The sequence below is a fragment of the Aulonocara stuartgranti genome (assembly GCF_965226115.1).
Source record: "Aulonocara stuartgranti genome assembly, chromosome: 8".
NCBI lineage: Eukaryota > Metazoa > Chordata > Actinopteri > Cichliformes > Cichlidae > Aulonocara > Aulonocara stuartgranti.
The window spans coordinates 31600092-31620820 of record NC_138959.1 but is presented as its reverse complement, the minus strand read 5'-3'; the positions used below and the strand labels follow the sequence as shown (position 1 = coordinate 31620820).

The 20729-nt window shown below is 46.3% G+C and overlaps 1 protein-coding gene across 1 annotated transcript; it reads right to left on the bottom strand.

Annotated features, from left to right (window-relative positions):
• Positions 1–331: 331 nt before the first annotated feature.
• LOC309712931 (casein kinase I) lies at positions 332–15779 on the bottom strand. The gene is made up of 10 exons (XM_082544145.1): positions 15134–15779; positions 7701–7811; positions 6154–6302; positions 5635–5863; positions 5339–5509; positions 5096–5244; positions 3785–3950; positions 2939–3078; positions 1932–2002; positions 332–1789 (listed from the first exon to the last, which is right to left on the bottom strand). The coding sequence occupies exons 1-9, from the start codon at positions 15207–15209 to the stop codon at positions 1970–1972; spliced, it is 1224 nt and encodes a 407-aa protein (XP_082400271.1). The 5' UTR covers positions 15210–15779; the 3' UTR covers positions 332–1789; positions 1932–1969.
• Positions 15780–20729: the final 4950 nt, after the last annotated feature.

The following is a 20729-nucleotide window of genomic DNA, read 5'->3' as shown; positions in this document are numbered from 1 at the left end:
AAGTGAACAACTTACCTATAATACATGTAGTATATTATATAATAGCTCAAGCTGCCCAGTTATTCCCCCTCCTACATGTGTTTGGAGCAATACCCTGATTTTTGCTGCACTACAAACTTTGATCTTTATGTCGTTTCAGCTCCTTCTTGCGTTCGCTCCTGCCTGATGCTGTTACAGAGCTGCTCTGTGCGTGACTCTCTCAGACCAACATCAGAGCGCGCACACTGCTGCAGCTCCGTCTGTTTTCCTGGCTCATGTGTACACAGCAGAGATGTGATGAAGGAGCGTAGCAGAGCGCACAGGTTCACATCAAAAACACAACAGCAGAGCCTTTTCACAGCAGAGATGGAGCTTTATTACAGTCGACTGTAAGACGCATTCATATAAAAACCCAATGCACTACTTCTGAAAAAGAGGCACGCACTCTGGTTGGTGCAGACGGTGCTGTCACAGCACCAGGATGACAGAGTCCTTCAGCTTCTCATTTGCTGCCCTCAAGGAGGCGCAGCGACTCCTGAATCATGTTCAGACTCTTGTCCACTGGTACGTCACAAAAACCCAAACACACTTTAATATTATAAATGTTTCACAGTGCAGAAACAATACGAACTCAAAAGTAAGAATATTATATATACAGTGAAAGAACTTTTGGTGAAATATACCCAATGATGTGTTTGCCCAACACAGTGCTTCTTTGTGATAGAGCAGAGAAACCTGGGACGCTCGGGGGAAACCCAACCCCCTGCAAAGGTGTCTTCTTAAGTTTAACTCACACTCAGGCTTGTATCCGGACGCCTGCGATGCATCGAAACGTGCTCTGTGCAATCTTTTATGTTACATTTAGCTTTTTATTGCCAAAGTCCATCCCTACACCAAATCAAGACAACCTTCTGCTCTCCCGGGTGCGTCTAACATTTATGCTCGGGTTCTGCCCAAACAACCGGCTCCACGCTGCAGGAGAAACAAGGACATCAGCTCATCTACACACCTGCAGCTCATTTACTAACTTGCAATAAGATAAAGATGTTAGCGTCGCCACCATAGCAGCATAGCTATGTTGCAGCTAGCCTGCTAACTTTAGCACTTTAAAAATCCTGTTTAAAAACAACAACAAAAAACTAGTGCTGAGTTTTTCACCGAAGCAAAAAGATTTACCTGCCAGCTTGAATAAACTAAAAACAGTACATGAGTGATTTTTAGCCAACGGTAAAAAAAGATGGAAAACAGCATGCAGCTGTAAATGTGATGTCATGCTGTAAGCTGGCCTCTCAGCTGCTGTCTCTGGGCTGATGCTAGCTCACATACACGAGCAGCAGGATGCCTGGTTTAGAGTTACTCGCTAACACAAACAGCTGAATCAATCAGGAGCGTGTGGGGATGGCTGTCGGCGACAACACTAACAAATGAGACGAAATGAAAACTGAACGTGTGAACAGTGCGCCCGCCCTCAGACCGAGACGCTCCTATTCAGAGTTCTCACTGACAAACCGTCCAGTGAGGAAGGCTGATGCAGCGGTCCGTGAGGTCCTCATGGTTTGGATCAGCCTGCTGCGGTGCCGGGTCAGCCCTGATAAACTAGTTCAAGTGGCCCCAAAAGTAAAGAGCCCTGAAAACCAACAGTCTGGATTCAGATCACAAAGGTAAATGGAAAAGCATCAGAGGGTCAGTCTGTGACTGGAGCTGGAGCCGTAGACGTTATGGTGGAGATCAGGGCTCGGACTGCTTGTATTGTTGGTGCTCGTTGAGGAGCTCGTAGCTGGAGACCAGAGGATGGTACCTCAGACACCACCTGACGGAGACACAGAGCAGCAGCCAGTGTCAGAACAGACCATGACGCTCCAAAACACAGCTGTCCCCACAGCCGGCGTCCGACCGAGACAGCAGGCTGAAGAGCTGCACCAAACACGGCGAGAACACTGGGAGGGACTTACCCCGCGCTGCCGCTGTCACACGAGGACATGGCGAGCGTCTACTTGGTGTGATGCTCGTAGGGAATGCTATTCTGAGGTTGAGGGAAGAGAGAGAACAGAGTCAATATGTCAGAATCCAAACACACAACTCAGCAACACGACATCATCACACAGGCATCAGATTACAGGACAACAAGTACCAGCTTACAGAAAAATTACTGCTGTGATACTGCTGCAATACTGCTGTACTACTACTGCAATACTGCTGCACTACTACTGCAATACTGCTGCAATACTACTGCAATACTGCTGCAATACTGCTGCAATACTGCTGTACTACTACTGCAATACTGCTGCAATACTGCTGCAATACTGCTGCACTACTGCTGCAATACTACTGCAATACTGCTGTACTACTGCTGCAATACTGCTGTAATACTGCAATACTGCTGTAATACTGCTGCAATACTGCTGTAATACTGCAATACTGCTGTAATACTGCAATACTGCTGTAATACTGCTGCAATACTGCTGTAATACTGCAATACTGCTGTAATACTGCTGCAATACTGCTGTAATACTGCAATACTGCTGTAATACTGCTGCAATACTGCTGTAATACTGCAATACTGCTGTAATACTGCTGCAATACTGCAATACTGCTGCACTACTGCTGCAATACTGCTGTAATACTGCTGCAATACTGCTGCACTACTGCTGCACTACTGCTGTAATACTGCTGTAATACTGCTGTAATACTGCTGCACTACTGCTGTAATACTGCTGCACTACTGCTGTAATACTGCTGCACTACTGCTGCACTACTGCTGTAATACTGCTGTACTACTGCTGCACTACTGCTGCAATACTGCTGTACTACTGCTGCACTACTGCTGAAAACCCAAACAAGCCCAGCTTTGTCGTCCGTACTTGTGCGCGGGCTTTTCTGCGTGCTCAGCTCACATGAAATATTCAGTGAGTCTCGTGCTGTTGGTTCACACAGACTAGGAGCAGAGGGAGTGTTGTACCTGTGAGGTGGACATGCGGGAGGTGTCCTGTCGCCCAGTCAGATCGGAGGATGACACGTTGATCGGAGCGCCGCGGTGCAGCCTCATGCTAACCTTTCGCTCACGCTCCATCCCGGACACTTGTCGAGGAGACGTGTTAGCTGGAGACCATAAACACATCGTACTGTGAGATGAATAAGTCCATGTTTCAAAGACTGACTGCAAAGGGCTGGAGTTCATGTTAACCTGTACATGCTTGCACCGTGTCACAGTAACATCACCTGAACCGTTAAAGGAAAGACAAATGATGTGAGAGCACCATCACCTCCATCAAGGAGCCAGCCGCACAACAGCAGACAGATCATCAGCTGACACGCTGAGGCCACTGAGGCCACAGCAACACTACAGGAGCAGCTCCTCTTCGTCTACAGGACGTGCGCACTGCATATAAACACGTCTGGACACCAGATTCCTACAGAGTTGTGATCTGAATGCACCAGGATCAGCTCTATAAGTTCTCTACATTGTGTTTCTTTTATTTATTCTTTGGTGTTATTTCAGTTACAGCTGACAGCATCTGAGCTGACAGGCAGGAGAAAGGAATAAAAGGAAGGAGGGAGAAAATAGAACAAAATCTAATAAAAGGATGGAGTACAAATAGAAATGCACAACACTGCACCTGTAAGAAAAACCAACATAGAGCATCTGGAACACAGAAATATGAAAGTGCACAGATACATGTACCAACGATCTCCTTTTCTTTAACGGAGAACACCGTCCTCTACCGAGGTTGTTTCCTACATTTTTTGCGTATTTGGGACACTTACATGTGATCTAACGATGCTAACGCAGCTGGAGTGAACTGACCTGTCTGTGAGGTGGGTGTTAGCGGGGTGGGCACTGTTCCCTCCTGGGTCCCTCGGGGGCGCCCGGGCGCAGCAGGGACTCTCGCCCCGGGGTTCCTGCTGTGCCTCAACCGGTCGTCCCGATCCCGACGCTCCCTTTCTGCTTCCTCTGCTGCACGGTTGGCTCCCTTTAGCAGGTCACAGAACAGATTATGGACCGACTGAGACTCTGCGGGTTTATTAGCCTCTGCACGCATGCTAACCCTGTACTGTAACCATCGCGCGCACTTTGGCCCGGCACAGATTCGTTTATGCTCAGCAGGCTTCTGTACTTTTTGCACTAATGCGTGCACTCGTGCAGGAGCTCTATTCCCCTTCATGAATTCCTCTCTCTGTTACAAAGACGCCATCACAGGACCACGTACCAGCCTCCACACACACATCTTACTAATGTGACAGGCTTGCCATCCTGGTTTGTCGCCAACATGGACGACTGACAGGGTGGGACTTCCACCAGCTTTGGTCTAAAGCAAAGTAACGACCTTCACAGTCCACGCCGAGACATCTGAACCTGAGCCACAGAAAAACAGGGTCATGAAGTATCGACTAAAACTATGACATGATCCAAACTCACAGTGTGCCCTGTTACAAACTGCAGAGCTGCTCTTTAACCCCGTGTTCATGTCTATGCACAGTTTTAATATCTCTTTACATGTGAACAGTCGGCCATAATTAGAGGCGTGGCTGCTTTGAGTGACAGGTGGATGATGACTTGTTAGCCCTCACTGAGCTGGACCCGGCAGCTGTGTTGGTACTGAGCAGCTGTCAGCAGGACTCAAACAACCATTGCAGATCATTTCTAAATGTTTAACACACAATAACAAACCAGCAGCTAACAAACGAGGAGGAGACGAGCCCTGTTTGTCAGTCTGGTCCCCGTGTGTGATGCATCCTAGCAGGTCACTAAACATCTCACCGTCCTGTGTAAACAGACGCAGCAGAGAGGACCTGCTGTGTCAGGAAACACAGTTTGCTTCAGGCTGACGTCTGTTTCTTTAACGTTAACTAATAAAGATTTCATGAATTACAAATTAACTTTCATCCATTACAGAAAAAAAGACTCGTGACCATCTCACAGACAAAACATTATGTACAGCTACTTTCAGTGTTGCCCTTACAGTAAAAAGGGCCTCGAGGTCATCCTTGTTGTGTTTCAGCACTAAAGAAAAAAAACTGAGTGATATTGCAGCTCCAACATCTCAGACCACAGGATGGAGTCACACCTGTTCAACCTGTTTAATGTTCTCCTGCTTCTCTGACAGCTGATACTCACAAACTTCAGCATGTTCCAGTCGAACACGTAGTCGTAGGAGAAGCCCTGTCTGTGGAACAGGTTTCTGAAGAGCTGCCGTAAGTACGAGTAATCGGGCTTGTCATCGAAGCGCAGGGAGCGACAGAAGTTCAGATAGGTGGCGAACTCAGCTGTGACAGAGTGGAAACAAACATGTTTGAGCCGACGTGCAGCTGGGATCACGCGGCTTCAAATAAAGGAAAGCTCTGAAGACGGCAAACTCACAGGGGTAGCCTTTGCACAGCACCTCGATTGGCGTGGACATTTTCTTCTCACTGATGCGTTCGTACTTCTGCCTCTTGGTAGCGGCCTTCAGCCCCTGCCAAGGCAGCGAGCCCAGATTGAAATACATGAGGACGTATCCCAACGACTCAAGGTCATCGCGCCTCGACTGCTCTGTGGAGACAACGAGCGGAAATAAAGATGATGAAGAGGAAACGGGTTTCACTACAGCAGCAGAGTATCTCAGGTGGGATAAAGAGGAGCAGGAGTGCGTGGCGGATGACAAACAGGCTTGTTACCGATCCCAAGATGAGTGTTGATTGAGGCGTAGCGAGCGGTGCCAGTCAGGTTCTTGTTCTCGCGGTACGGGATGTGCTGGTGCGTGCGAGCATCTCGGTACTTTTTAGCCAGACCAAAGTCAATAATGTACACCAAGTTGCCCTTTTTGCCGAGTCCCATCAGGAAGTTATCCGGCTTCACGTCTCTGTGAATGAAGTTCTTGGAGTGAATGTACTCGATGCGACTGATCTGCAGTGGACCACAAACAAAGACAGACAGATTAGGTCCAGTGCAGCTCGTATCTGCGCCCGGCTTCATTCATGCATTCACGTGTGTGCACGTTCGTGTGTGCACGTTCATGTGTGTGTGTGCACTTTCGTGTGTGTGTGTGAGCAGCAGGTGTGTGTGCACGTTCATGTGTGTGTGCACGTTCATGTGTGTGTGTGCACTTTCGTGTGTGTGTGTGAGCAGCAGGTGTGTGTGCACGTTCATGTGTGTGTGTGCACGTTTGTGTGCACGTTCGTGTGAGAGCAGCTCACCATCTGGTCAGCGAGCAGCAGGACCGTCTTCAGGCTGAACTTGCGGGAACAAAAGTTGAAGAGATCCTCCAGGCTGGGTCCCAGCAGCTCCATCACCATCACATTGTAGTCGCCTTCAGCTCCACACCACTTTATTGTTGGGATGCCCACTGCAACCACACAGAAACAAATGCGTCTGCAGTCACTGTCTGATGGGTTTCTCCTGCTGGCAGCGTCTCCACTATCACCGCCTCCTGCGCTGCTCAGAATAAGCACACAGTGATGAAGGGCGTGTCCTCGGGGGTAACAAAGTGCTCCTGCTCTGATACTGAAACCTTCACTCACACCCACGTAACAAAGTGTGATTCTGTCCTACTTCACTCCCTCCTTTAAATGTGGCGCTGACAAAATGAAAACTGGCGTCCTACTTGTGTATTGGTTTGGGCAGTCATTTCCACGCTCTAAAGGAAACTCTGCAGCATCTCTGCAATGTGTAAAGCCCACATGTGCCTGCAGGCAATCCTGACACTGGCTGAGCTGTGCTGGGGTCTCCTCTCAGACCTGGATCAAGGATGTTACGTCACAGGCTTACATCACATCCCACAGGGTGTGATTTAGACTCAGGAACATGAGGGCCAATGAGTGCTGTTGGTGCATCCATCACCTACACCAGCCACATGAAGGTCTGTCCTGTCCTTCTGTGGACCTGTCTCACAGTCCTGAGACTGCAGTGGGAGACCTGGAAGAGCTGGACTACCTGGTGCTGTCCGGTGCTCCCAGCACTGACACGGACATGAAGGAAGAGCTCAGCAGTGTGGAGCGCCGCAGATTCACAGTGTCTGACTTTCTCAGTGATAATCCTGAACTGAAACGAACTTTGTGTTAAACTCTGATCATCACTGCTGTGAGCCGTGCACCGAGCTGAGGCTGCTACATCCAACCCACGGGACAGTCGAGGCGTGGACACAGAACCTTCTGTGCTAAACCGCAGCACAGCGGTGGTCCACGGCTCACTGAGGTCATTCAACATGACCTTGTGTTTGTTTGGTGACTAATGGGATCACTGCAACGACAGGCAAGTGTCCATCACATTACACGTGGAGGAATAAAGAGAGCAGAGAGTAGGGGCAGGAAACGAGTCCTGCAGCTAACGGGCGATCGTGGCTCAAGAGTTGGGAGTTCGCCTTGTAATCGGAAGGTTGCCGGTTCGAGCCCCGGCTTGGAAAGTCTCAGTCGTTGTGTCCTTGGGCAAGACACTTCACCCCCATTGCCTACTGGTGGTGGTCAGAGGGCCCGGTGGCGCCAGTGTCCGGCAGCCTCGCCTCTGTCAGTGCGCCCCAGGGTGGCTGTGGCTGCAATGTAGCTGCCATCACCAGTGTGTGAATGTGTGTGTGAATGTGTGTGTGAATGGGTATGTAAAGCGCTTTGGGGTCCTTAGGGACTAGTAAAGCGCTATATAAATACAGGCCATTTACCATTTACCATCTAACGTGTCCTGCAGCTAACGAGTCCTGCAGCTAACCGTGACAGACTGCATGAGAACGAAGACACAGACAGACTGTGGTCACCTCCTCCTTGCATCATCTTGTAGATCTTGCTCTCGATGTGGAGCTGCGGATGTTTCGTCTTCACACATTCTAACTTGATCGCAACTTCTTCTCCCACTGAGATGTCTGTGCCTGGAAAAAGACCAACAGGGATACACATTAATACACACAGTGACACACACACAGATATAATGGAAGCCACAACATCAACAACAGCAATATTCATGGAGATGTTCCTGATGATGAGTCCTCTGGTCTCCAACATGTTCCTGTTTCCAGCAGCACACAGAAGGACAACAACACCTACACACTGCTGTGTAAACGTCAGTGTGTCTCCTTCATGAGGCGGCCTACATGGATGAAGTGAAGAATCTGGCATCATGGTGCCAGGACAACCACCTCCAGCTGAACGTCAGCAAGACCAAGGAGCTGGTGGTGGACTTCAGAAGGAGTCAGCACAGAGACTACAAGCCCATTATCATCAATGGAGCTCCAGTGGAGAGGGTGCAGTCCTTCAAGTATCTTGGTGTCCACATCTCCTCAGACCTGACATGAATGCCCACATTCAGGTCCAGACCAAAAAGGCTAGGCAGCGCCTGTATCACCTACGACAACTGAGGAAGTTCAGGGTCTCTCCAAAGATCCTCAGGATTTTCTATACAGGCGCTGTGGAGAGCATCCTCACACAGAACATGACATCGTGGTTTGGGAACAGCTGTGTGAAGGACCAAAAAGCTCTCCAGAGAGTGATCCGTACAGCAGAACGCTGCTGCAGGATTGCTCTCCCCCCGCTTCAGGACACCTACACCAGGAGATGCCGGACTAGAGCAGATACTGAAGGACCCGTCCCATCCTGGCAACAAACTGTTCCAACTTCTGCAATCTGGTAGAAGGTTCCGCATCTTCCGGGCAAGGACAGAGAGACTCAAGAGGAGCTTCTATCCCCAAGCCATCCGTGCCCTAAACACACACACCCGCCCTCTCACATCATCTATAATTGACTGAGTCAGGACTCTTCCAGACACTAAACCAAGGCACAATGTACATTTCAATTCCTTTAATTTTAAATATGTTTATATTGTCTATCCTGTAAAATAATCAGATGTCTATTCATATTAATGTACAGAATTCACCTGCTTGCTGCTACTACTGCACATTCACCCAGTGTATATACTATATGTAGATATATATAATGTTCTTCCTCTACACCCCCCCCAATTTTTGCACATGTCGAGGAGCGTGTCAGGCTACATTTCACTATGTGTTATACTTGTTTAACTATGCATGTGACAAATAAAGAACCTTGAACCTTCAAAATAAACTAAATACAAACAAATTTCATAAATCGTGACTTAGCTGGACTCACAACACAGCAGAGAAACAGGAAACCACAACAAATCCTCAAGAAGCTGCATCTTTGTCAGCTACAGCACAAACAGGAACCCAGGTGAGGCCGAGCTCCAGGACATGGAGGAGGAGCAGGCAGACCAGGGTCAGGCAGCAGACAGGTGCTCGAAGAGGGAGGTGGATGCTGTGAGTGGAGCACAAACAGGGAGCAGCATGTTCTGCAATATTCACGCCACCCTTCCAAATGCTTTTGTGACACAGCACATGTGCAGACTCTGCTCCTGCTGCAGCACCTTACCTGCTTCTTTAAAGGAAAACTCCGGACCTGCCAGCCTCAGGCCCTCGGTGCACCAGCCAAACAGGATTTTTATTATTAAACTTACTATCATCAGTTTGCTAAACACAGTCAACACTAGTCACAGTGTCGGTGTAGTGGTCCTCGTACAGTATTTGGGTGGTGCAGTGGTTCACACTGCCGTTTACCTGGAAGACATTTGTGGGTTCAAACCTGCACATTCAGCATGCCCAGACGTGCCGCGCCGACATCGGCACCGTTAAAACATGTCAGCGGCGCACAAACAGAGCTATCGTCTGCCTGTGAATGTGACTTCAAGGCTGACACTAACAACTCCCATGTTATTTAACCCTTTAAGACCGACCATAGAACCAAGTCCGCCAGAGCGCATCTTATATTTGTACATGCTGTAGTGCCAATTTTGGGAGTATTTCAAGTTGCTATACAGCAATACAACTGTTATAGCCCAAATTTTAATAATATGTATGCATTAAGTCCATAGTGCTACATTAATTGCAAAAAAGTGCAATAAACTACAAAAAAATTGAAAGTCATTTTTGGTTTTTACATATATTTCTACTTGGAGAAATTTAAGAGGTTCATCCCTCAAAACTTTAAATACAAAAAAGTTGCAAAAGATATTTTACAACAACAGGAAATTTATTTTGAGTGTCTTCATAGTTTTATTTTTGAGATACAGCAATTTTTATATACTGCAGAAAAAAAATGAAAAACAATCCTATGATGCAAATTTGCAAAGAAAACAGCAGGTGCATCAAAATAAACTATTTCCAGCTGTGGAATTCAAGTTCTAAGCATCCCAGAAACTATTCAGAAAAGCATCAAGTCAAACATGACTTATGAAAACACCAGTATAGGTTTATAAGGCCTATAAGTAAAAAAACAACAAAAAACAACCCACATTTTCCGCGAAAACGACGTCACTTCTGGTTTCGGGCAGGTAATGGCGGACATGCGATCGTTCGCGCTGACGTCTTTTTCAGTGTAGGAAGTGTTACGAACAGCTGATGGATCAGCAAAGCGTATTTCTGGAATATTATGTCTTCGTTGCTGCAAGCGCTTTTTATAGAATTTTTGCAAAACTATATGTGGAAGGAAACCGTGACCTAGGACAAGCTGATGGCATCAGATGTAAGTACAACTCCTCCGGTTTCATATGCAAAAAAAGAAAAATATTGCGCTAGCTTACGTGGTTGCAGTGCTACAGGGATTTAAAAATAGTTACGCAAAGCGGAGCGTGCTGCTCTGACTGGCTTTAAAGGGTTAACTGAGACAAAAAACCGATGCTGTACTCATGCAATGATTAACTACATTTCCCAGTAACGTCAATCCTTCTCATAGCTGTGCTGTGGAAGCTGCCATATTACCTCGCCATCTTGAGTACAGAGGCAAGGATGGACATGCTGTGTCACCGAATCGTGTTTTACGTATGTGGTGAGAACCCAGCAGAACAGTCTGAATACATGCTCATGCATGTGTGAGCGTCCACCGATGTTAGCACTGACAGCTAACAGCTGCAAACACAGCAGTAACACTAACACTGCTGCCATCTAGTGGTGAGATTTCACACCCTGTAACTTCAATAAGTGCCAGCAGCATCACAGCCGTGGAAAAAACAAAGAGACACATTTACACACAGTATTTTCATTAACACACGAACAGATCAGGATGGTACATAATGTTTGGTGTTCCACACGTTCCACATTATCTCCTGTGGATAAATCCTGAGCTCCACCGGAGCCTCAGACTTTTCTAACAGGTGAGTTCAGTCTTACAGAAAACCAGACTGGCTCATCTTCAGCCGACTCTCTCGACTATGGAGAGAAACACGTGGAAACCTGCGTCCACACGTTATCATTTTCACTGGGACAACAACTGCTCCCCCATCAGGTGTGTTCATATGACCCCACTATGAGCTCCAACCACTCATTTTAAAGTGACGACTGAATTTCAAGGAATTAAGATAAGTGTGAATATTATCTTTAGCTCTGGCACAATGACACCTCTTAATGTCAGTAGCTAGCAGAGACACAAATCCAGCCACAGGGGTCACCAGCAGCAGTAACAGGCCAACCCCTGCAGGCCCCCCGAGGACGGACAAAACCAGGCGCCTTCTGAACAGGGTCAGGGTGACCTTTGTTTGAAGCACACTCTCCGTCCTCACACTAGCACAGAGGGTTTAGACTTTTACATAATGCAATCCAGTCAAAAAGGTTACATTTAAAATATTTACTGTGGTAACTGATGTAAGGATGTCTCGTATGTACCTCACAGTGAGTGATACACACGATTAGCAAAACACAGCATGCTGGACGAGACAAAGTCACACTTCTAGCTCAGCACGCAAGTGAAGACTAAGCTTCTATCATATCAGGTAGCATCTAATGCTGGAAGCTGCTGGGCCTCGACCACCACGTCAGCATTTGTGAGCTTGCTGTGATGCAGACATCAGTAACTTTGTGGCTGAAACGGTACTGCTTGCTGACCCATACATGAGTGCTGTCTGTTTCATTGTAGGTGGTAACTTCTGTCTGAACCCCGCCTCCCTAAAATAAATTCAAGATGGCAGCAGCCCAGATGTTAAAATTCAAGCCACAACCATCTTTTTATACAGTCTTTGTTCATATTAGTGGCTGACTGGCATATTAGATATTAGATATAGTCAGTGTGTCCTGGCTCACACTGGTGCCACTCCCTGAACCATTGATGTTATGGACTGGGGTCACAGTGGGCGACCCTTTGAACAGCATAGACTGAAGAAATTCCCACACGGAGTGGACAGTGTGGCTGTACGGTTACATACATGTGTAACACAAAGGCTAACAGATATGTTCCTGTGCAGTAGATGGGCTTAACGTCTACCAACAACTCCTCACACTGTCAAACCAACTCACCGGACAATTATATCCACGCTCTTTGGTTCTGTCCACCAGTTCAGAAGTTTTGGCGCGAGATATGTGAAGACTTATCGAAGTGTCTGAAATGTAACATTCCAACTTCCCCTTTAGTGTGTTTGTTGGGCAGCTTAGATAATGTCACTACAGATAAGAATATAGCTCATATGGTTTTCACTGCCCTATGCATAGCCAAGAAAACAGTCCTCATGAACTGGAAAAATAAAAATAATCTTAATTCTAACCAATATAGAAATTATCTATTAGATTACATTAGTCTTGATACAGCCTCTGCCACCACATCAGATCAATTGCTCTGGGCTCCTTTGATCAGCTCCATCACCTAGTGGGGGTGGGGGGGCCACAGCCCTGGCGCAAGGTGCCGCCGGTGCATCGAGCCACCTGGGGGGCTCTTCAACTGGTGGGGGAGATTGTCACATCTTGCAGGAGTTCTCCTCTCTCCAGGAACTCACTCTGCAGGTGGGGAGAGATATATGGGAAGTGGAGGAAGATCTCAGCCTGGGCGTCTATTGTCTTGTGTAATCTGGAAGATGAGTGGATGACGGGGTGGGCGCAGTTTTCTCTGTGGTGGGGCCAGGTGAGCTGTCCCGGGCTCTGTGGGGCCAGGCGGCGCTGCTGAACTAGGCCCCGGTCCCAATGGGCCTGGGCCCCCTTTCCCTGGTGGGTTGCAGAGTATGGGGGTGCCTACTGCGGTCAGCGGGGGAGCTGGCTCCAGGGAGGGGCCATTTGCCCCTCCCTTCCTTCCCTCCCCATCTCCAGCTGCCTCCCTCTTCCCGCTCCACCACAATCACCCACACATGCAGGGCCTTGGAGTAGGGGTATGTCACCAGGGTGCAGAGGAGACTACCCCCCCCCGTCCCCTTCTGGCTGCCTCTGCCTCAATTTTATCCCACAACTTAGACATTCACATTACTCACACCCTCATTACACATACATATAGGATCTTGGGGGTGGGCACGCTACATGGACTCCAAAAGACCATCAGGGTGTACACCTCACCCCTGGCGTCGTTGCCCACCTCTCAATTTTAAATACACGTAGACATTGAGGGCTAGCAGGAGGGACCATGCGCTTACCTGCTGCTCTCTGGCAGGTAGCTCCATGCCCTCCTGGGTTTTAATTGCACCTTAGAACACACATGCATCAACACTACAATGAGCGGGTGGAGGGAGGTTCGGAGTCTTCTCTCACCCCCATTCTCTGCGGCCTGCTGGAGCGGGGGGGCTAGGAGGAGGAGTTGGCCGTCCGACTGGGGTCTGGAGTGTGGGGCCTCCCTGCTGCTGCGGAGTCGGGGCGGTCTGCTTCTCCCCACCGCAGGGAAAAGGGTAACACCACCTGGGTCTGGGTGCAGTTCCCCCTCCAGGGGCGAGGGTACCTAGACCCGGTTCGTAGAGTACGCTTGGGGAGTGTGATCGTCTGTGTGGAGTGAGTGCATATGAGAGCGTGAGGGCGGGAATGGATGTTTGTATCTGTGTGTGCCTGTATGTCTGTGTCTATATGTCAGGTTGGGTGTCAGGCGCCACCTCTCTGGGGACATCTCAGGCCCTCCAAGGTTTGGAGGCCTATCTCCACCCACCACCACTTCCCCTGCCAGTGGCGGACTCCCTCAGACATCGGTGCGTTGGTGGTTCTTTGTGTCCGGGGATGGGCGTCCAGGTACACACCGGCTCACTCCTTGGCGGCTGCTTATCGGGGCCTGGAGCCTGGGGCTCACTCGGGCTCCTTCGGGGGTGGGGTGCCCTCGGCCTCCCGGCCTGGGGCTCGGTCACTCAGGCACGGCTGGCTGCCGGCGGAGCTCACCGGCGCGTCACTGCAACCCCCCCTGGCTTCTGCTCCGCGGCTGCTGAGTGAGCCCTCATCTGGGACTCTCCTCAGCTCTTACTGGGACAGTGGCGCGGCTGCCCCTCTGTTGGTCTTCCATGGTCTCTTGTGTTCTGGGGGCCTCTGGATGTCTGGAGTTTTGATCTCCTCCATACCTGCTTCATGCCCTGGAGGACGGGGCTGTGCCCCCCCCCCTCTATCAGATCATTACATGAAGGAACCTTTTAAAAACAAGCACGTCCATGCTCACAGGTGTACACACGGGTGCTCACACACACACAAACTACACCCTTTTTGGCTCCTACCTTAAAGCACACTGTGCGCTGTCGATCGTACGTGCTGCACAATAATGTTTAATATTTAGTATTTACTGTCATATTCCCATAGATCATCATGATGTTGTTTATTATGTTGCTCTTTCTTTGCTTTTTTTCTCTTTTTTCTTTCTCAGCAGGTGATCCAGGTGATTGATAGATGTGTTTTTTGTCTGTTTGTTTTGTTGGTTTTTGCCCTTTATCTCCGTCCCTCTTCCCCGCTCTTTTTCTTTCTCCCAGTCAAGTCTGTCCCGTGTGTAGCAAGTGAAAATAAAATAAACAATAAAAGGTGAATCAAATAGACCATTAAGGCAAGGCTGGGATGGTCCATTTGGTAAAGTAAATCCGTTGGGCATCTTTGTTTGCCTTTAGACAAGAATTCTGATGCAAAAGAACCAAACAGGACAGGCAAAGAAAGAAAAGAAAAGGACCTGCGCAGTACACACAGTAACAGTACACACTCTTCCTCGTTTTGTTCCTTGTTGTTTCCGTACTTTCAGGCTATTGTATCATCCCCCCCCCGTGTAACCCACCTTGTGTTTCTGCCGTTACACTAACTGCACTGTCGTGGGTGAGGGCTGCAGGGTGGATGACCTGCCTCGGGTTAAACACCACACACACGGGATAACAAACAGTAAATATCACGTAGACCCGGAAGTCCTGCAGCGGTGACCAAATCTTCACTTTCTGAAGCGCAGCAGTGTTTTGAACGGCACGTTTCAGGTGACAGCTTCCACTCACCTAAGTAGATGTCCCCGAAGGACCCACTCCCGATCTTCCTGCCCAGCCGGTAGCGGTTGCCCACTCTGAGCTCCATGTCCGCGGTGCTCTTTGACACAGTCTCCTTATCTTAGTTATGAAGCACTTCTCCTGCAGTATGAAGGAATATTAGAGCTTTGAGTCCGTCGGTGTACACAGCCCGGTCCCTTTCGATCTCTTCCTGTAACAGCGCAGGTTTCACCATCCCCTTTTTCTCTTTCTGACCACCGAAAGTCTGTAATATCGGTATGGCCCGGTACCGTGAAACGCGTAGTCTATGCTCTCCGTAGTTTGGGGGCCACTGTGATCCCAAACTTAACGATGGACTCCGATTACTCTGATCCAACTCCAGACAGCTGAACGGGTACGCAGCGTCTCCCAGTCTGTGAAAGCTGTCACTCGCTGCTGACGTCACTTCCCCTAGCAACTACAGGCAGATGTGGAAAAAACATGTCAAAGTGAACTCTCGACACTTACATGTCCTCATACAGACACGGGAAACCTAAACACACTTTGGAGTACAATAAAGCGCTGGCTCGGTGACTATACGGAAGCAGAGCGCGTGAAGCCGCTCGCTCTAATCACAGTTCATGTTGCTTCTTTGGGTCGAACAGAGTCCAGCGTTACTGTGGTGAATGTTTTCGGACCATGCCCACAAGTCTGTTGCTATTTTCTGATTGGCTCAATGTGGACCGACCACAGGTTTTTTTTTCATTGGCTGTTAGGAAGCTTCTCACGTGGCAGGAGTGTGTTTTTAAAGTTAGGTAACCCGCCCTCACGTGTACGCCAATGCGCTGTCTGCATGCTGCATTCAAGTCCTGTCAGAATGTGTGTTTTTATGGCTTCATCCCGCCTCACAGTTCACAGGATGAGCTTTAAATATAAAATACATTTTGGGTGAAAATACTCCCTCCACGTGAAGGGTCCATGTAAAAGAAGAAAACAAACAAACAAATGATTGTTGACCACACAAGAAATGCAAAAATTAGCCAAGAAATGCATCAAAGTTATGGCTGAGTTATAACACCATGGCAACGTAATAATAATCATATAATGACAAATTATATATATATTTTAAAATGTATTTTCCATGGCTGACAGCTATAAAATAGATCTTACAGTCAGTGCAGATTTGAGGGAGAATGTCTGCTGCTCTGTGACTTGCTTAGCGAGCCAACATCCCGTGGATGCTCCGAGGAATCACCCAGGAACAAAATGCTAACTTTGTTTTTACTCTCTTTCAAACTGTGACAATAACTCACTCAAGGACAGAATGTACAGGTGATCATAGGGCCAAACAAATACAGTTTATTGGCATACTTTTGTTTCTGTTTAAAAAGTCTTTTAACTTTATAATATTTAGTAAGGTAAAGTAATGCATTTTAATTACACAAAGGTGACAAATACTCTCTCATAACCAAAACACTGCTACTGGCTGTGTGGGACATTTAGATATAGATCCTGGTGTAAAATCAGGATCTTTCATGTTGTTCTCAGTGTATTGTTGCAGGGCTCACACAGGCAGCTTTACAGGGCTGAACACCTCAGCTCAGTGGGTGTGTAGGACATTGGACTAACGATCTTTAATCACATAGTTTTATACACCACTATTGAATGTAATTATGATCAATTCTTAAACTCTGGCTCCCACAGGGTGTCTTTTGTCTCTTTCCTTCACCCAAAGATGCACATGATCAGTAGTGAGTCAAAGAGCTTAAGCGAGGACTCCCAGTAGGGCTGAAATGTCCTGGGACTCTCCACCGTTTGGTCTGAGAGCTGAAGAAGCTTCTTTAAAGAGAGGTGAAACTTCACGAAACATCCAGTCGCTTTCCTTTCCAAACTCCTCACACTGTGCCAAACAGTTGTTAGTGCGGTTAAACTTCGGGGTCACTGGATATCTGTACACATGTTCATAAACAGTGATGCTAATAGTGCTGTTAAATTATGACTTGGTCTTATGCAATTAATTTGCAGCTTGCAAAAAATGAGTCATAAATATATGTATTAATATATGTATTTATTACAACATTTCTGCCATATGTACGATATAAAAAGTATGTTACAAGAAGGGTGTCATGTTCCCAGAGCTTAGTCCTGGCCATAAAGCAGGTAAAATAAATATTGAACAAAGTATGGAGCAAAGGTTTTGTACAAAATATTAATTACATTTCAGTAAATGTGTTCAATACTTTTTCTCTGTGTAATCTTTCATTATAAACTTAATTTATGGGTGTCTACAATTTGAATTCTTTGCACGTTTGGATTGGATGGGTTGTCACAGGCGTCATGCTAACAGCATAAATACATTTACTTAGAAATTGGTGACATGTTCAATACTGATTTTACCTGCTGTATTGGAGCCTATCCAGAGCTTACAACACCCCCCAGAATATCATCTTCAGGGAAGGATGAGATGAAGCAGCCCTCTGAGTCAACGAGTGGATCGCTGATCTTCCAGATTAGGATCGTTGAGCTTCAGTAGAGGTTGTAGTGATTGTAGGAGGAGCTGGGTGAAGACTTTGGTACTGAGATAAAGTTCAGCATAGGAATGGAAGCAGATGATGTCACCAAGGGGGAGCATATAGATGGTGAAGAGAAGAGGTCCAAGCACAGAAGCTCAAGTTCTGTTGAAGAATCAGGAGAGTAACAGTGAGGCCAAGATGGCTGCTTATACATGAGAGAAATATGAGAAACAGGGTCGAAGGCTGCAGAAAGATCCAGGAGGATGTGCCCAGAGTCCACGGCAATGACAAGGTCCCGGACTTCCACACAGGTGGATTTCCTTCATTCCTAAGAAAATAAAACAGCTCAATACTCTTTTGCAAAGGTCTCTGCAACAGCACCGCCATACAAGGAAACTGCAGGTTCCAGTTTTTCACACAAAAGGCAAGACACACAATCACAGTGGCAAAGGTGCCATACGCCATTACTACCCAACGATCCAGCAGAGACTGAAGGGCTGCCACCGCCTCAAGTAGTGGCCACAAATGAGGATATCAGGACGAGGTGTGTGATTACACACACCTGTTCAGCAGACCCCATTTCTTACCATAACCAACCCATGCACACACACACGTGACTGCTTAGAGGAGAGGGCCACACAGAAAATGATGAGCCAGCAAGGTGAGGACTGAGGGGCCGTGACATCGTCAGGATCCACGCCTGGCTTTCTGAGGGGGCACAGAGCAGGTGGACATGGTGTTGTGTTCATACTACACACTGGATTTAATCAGTTTCTGTTACTCTCTGGCTATCTTCCACAATCTGATTTTCGTCCTGTCCTCCTGTTATTATTGAAGGATCTTTGACTTACAATATAAAGCACCTTGAGGTGACTGCTGTTGTGGTTTGGTGCTATATAAATAACATTTAATTGAATTTAACTGAATTACAGCTGTCTCTCTATATCATCTCTATATGTCTCTCATAATAGACCTTCTTAAAGAAACAGAAGAAACTGGTAAGTATCAGACCAGCAGGCTTTCCAGTGGGTAATTAGAGCTGGACAGAAAAGCAACCGTCAGTATCAATGATATCAGTGAGATGAAGTGCCTGCAAAGAGCCTAGAGTATTATAATAACAAACAATACACACCACAAAATCAACTGATTTAATTGTCGACTTAATAATGTTTACTTATGTATTCATTTAAATGTGTATTTGTGTTCTGTAACCAGCAAATAAAGTTACAATTATAAATCATCTTCAGTGTTGGGGTTGGACGCAGGATGTGGGCTTCACCCATTTCTGTTTAGGCTAATGCTGACACCTGCTGGATGCATTTGAACATGAAGTAATGTAGGAACTCCGTCAGCTCTGAGCCATCTGTAACTTATTATTATTTATTTATTGCATAGGCTCAGATTAAACCCACATGCAGTTCATTTAGAAATTAGTGTTCAGTTATGTTTGAATTAGTGGACTTTGAGGAGTTTTTATTACAAAAAAAAGTCCAAATACTTTGACTGACCAGTGTTTGGCTTGGCTCTACTCCCAGAGCTCAACACAGAAGCATATGGATACGTTCACTTTCTACACTTTTCTCAGACAGGCATGAACATTTTCACATGTTTCTCTCTTGTTTAAACTCTCAAAGTTCAAATCTTCGTAGACAAATAAGTCCAGTATTACAGGATGAAACCAAAGATCAAACCGTGTTCTCAGGTCCAGAGCAGCTGCCAGAGGATTCAGCATTAATGAATCATTAATGAATCAATGGTACAGAAGCAGAGGAAGCAAGAAGAATGAGTTGAGTAAAGTTTGACTTATCTGTTTTGTTTCGCTTAATGCGCCTTATAATCTCAAAAATATGGTAACTTCTACCTTCCTTTAGCGTGTCCAGAAGTCCAACTTTTCGTGCGATGGTTAGCATCTTCCTCTGCCTTTAGGTGCTACCACAGGTGACTCTGATGGTGCACAACATTTCGTCAACAGTGTTGTGTTTGTTGGGGAGAAAATGTACAAAAACGTCACAACATAAACTTTTAAGATATTTTCAGGCAAGAATGTAGCTGTGTAAAGTTCAAATATCTGCTCAATTTATCAAGACATCACATATTTGCAGAAATGCTCCGACGTTTTCGGAGACGTCTATTTTTTTTTAATGCTTTGTGGCAACTTTTGAACATCTGTGGCATCTATTAATGTCAAATCTAGCCTTTATTTAACAGCATAAGCAAACTGCTTTTCTATTTAACGACTTTTCTGTTTTATTACATTTTAAATAATAATAATAATAATAATAATAATAATAACAATAGTATTTGTTTTGTTAAAAATGTGTTTAAAAACAAGTTTTGTTGTGACAGCTATAGTCCAGATTAGTGGCCTGTTAAATGGTTAACGTCTAGGTTGGCTTTATACTTGAGAATAAAGTAATACAGTTTGTTCTTCTAAAGAATTAAGTTAAATTCCACAGTTGAATCATAAGAAACATTATGTTACTTACAAACCCTGCCATATGTTAGATCTGGTCATTTTGCTTATAAGAAACTTTATATATTGGAAGTTAACTTTTAACAAGCATGTAATGATTATATTTAAATTAGGTGGTCTTTTTTTAAACGCATGTCTCTTTAGGCCTAAACTGACAGTACCAATACCACACATTCAGACACAGTAGTAGATGGTGTTTTTAATACTATATGTGTTAGTCTAATTTGGTTGTATGGCGTCTACATTGACCCTCTGTGTTGTAAGTTATTATGATTGCACAGCCATTAAGGATCAAATCAGTTTCTGAAAAATGTTCTGTTTTTTTCTCCCTCTGCTTGCTTCTTACTGTCTTTGAGGCTCGGGTCCAGCACTCGGGTCCTGCTGCTGGACAGAAAGACATCAGTAAGTATTTTGGTTTTCCAATATATTAGTAACTGTCAGTGACATTTATATTAATTAGGCTGAACTTTAATCATACTTTAGATCAGCCTGTTTTACTTATTGTTTTATTTGTGCTTTGGTTTGGGGAAGTTGTTTCTGTACTGATCTTTTCCTGTCTTCTGTTATTAGACTTGAGATATGACTGCACGATGCTGTTGCTGGTGACTCCAGTTAATTCTACAAGACATGCTGTGTAAGTAAA

Coding starts and splice junctions, on each gene's coding strand:
- LOC309712931 (XM_082544145.1), bottom strand. CDS start 15,209: ATGGAGCTCAGAGTGGGCAACCGCTACCGGCTGGGCAGGAAGATCGGG. Junction 5,510..5,634: donor CAACACTCATCTTGGGATCG/GTAACAAGCCTG, acceptor TTGTCTCCACAG/AGCAGTCGAGGCGCGATGAC. Junction 3,951..5,095: donor ACTGGAACATGCTGAAGTTT/GTGAGTATCAGC, acceptor GACCTGCTAAAG/GGAGCCAACCGTGCAGCAGA.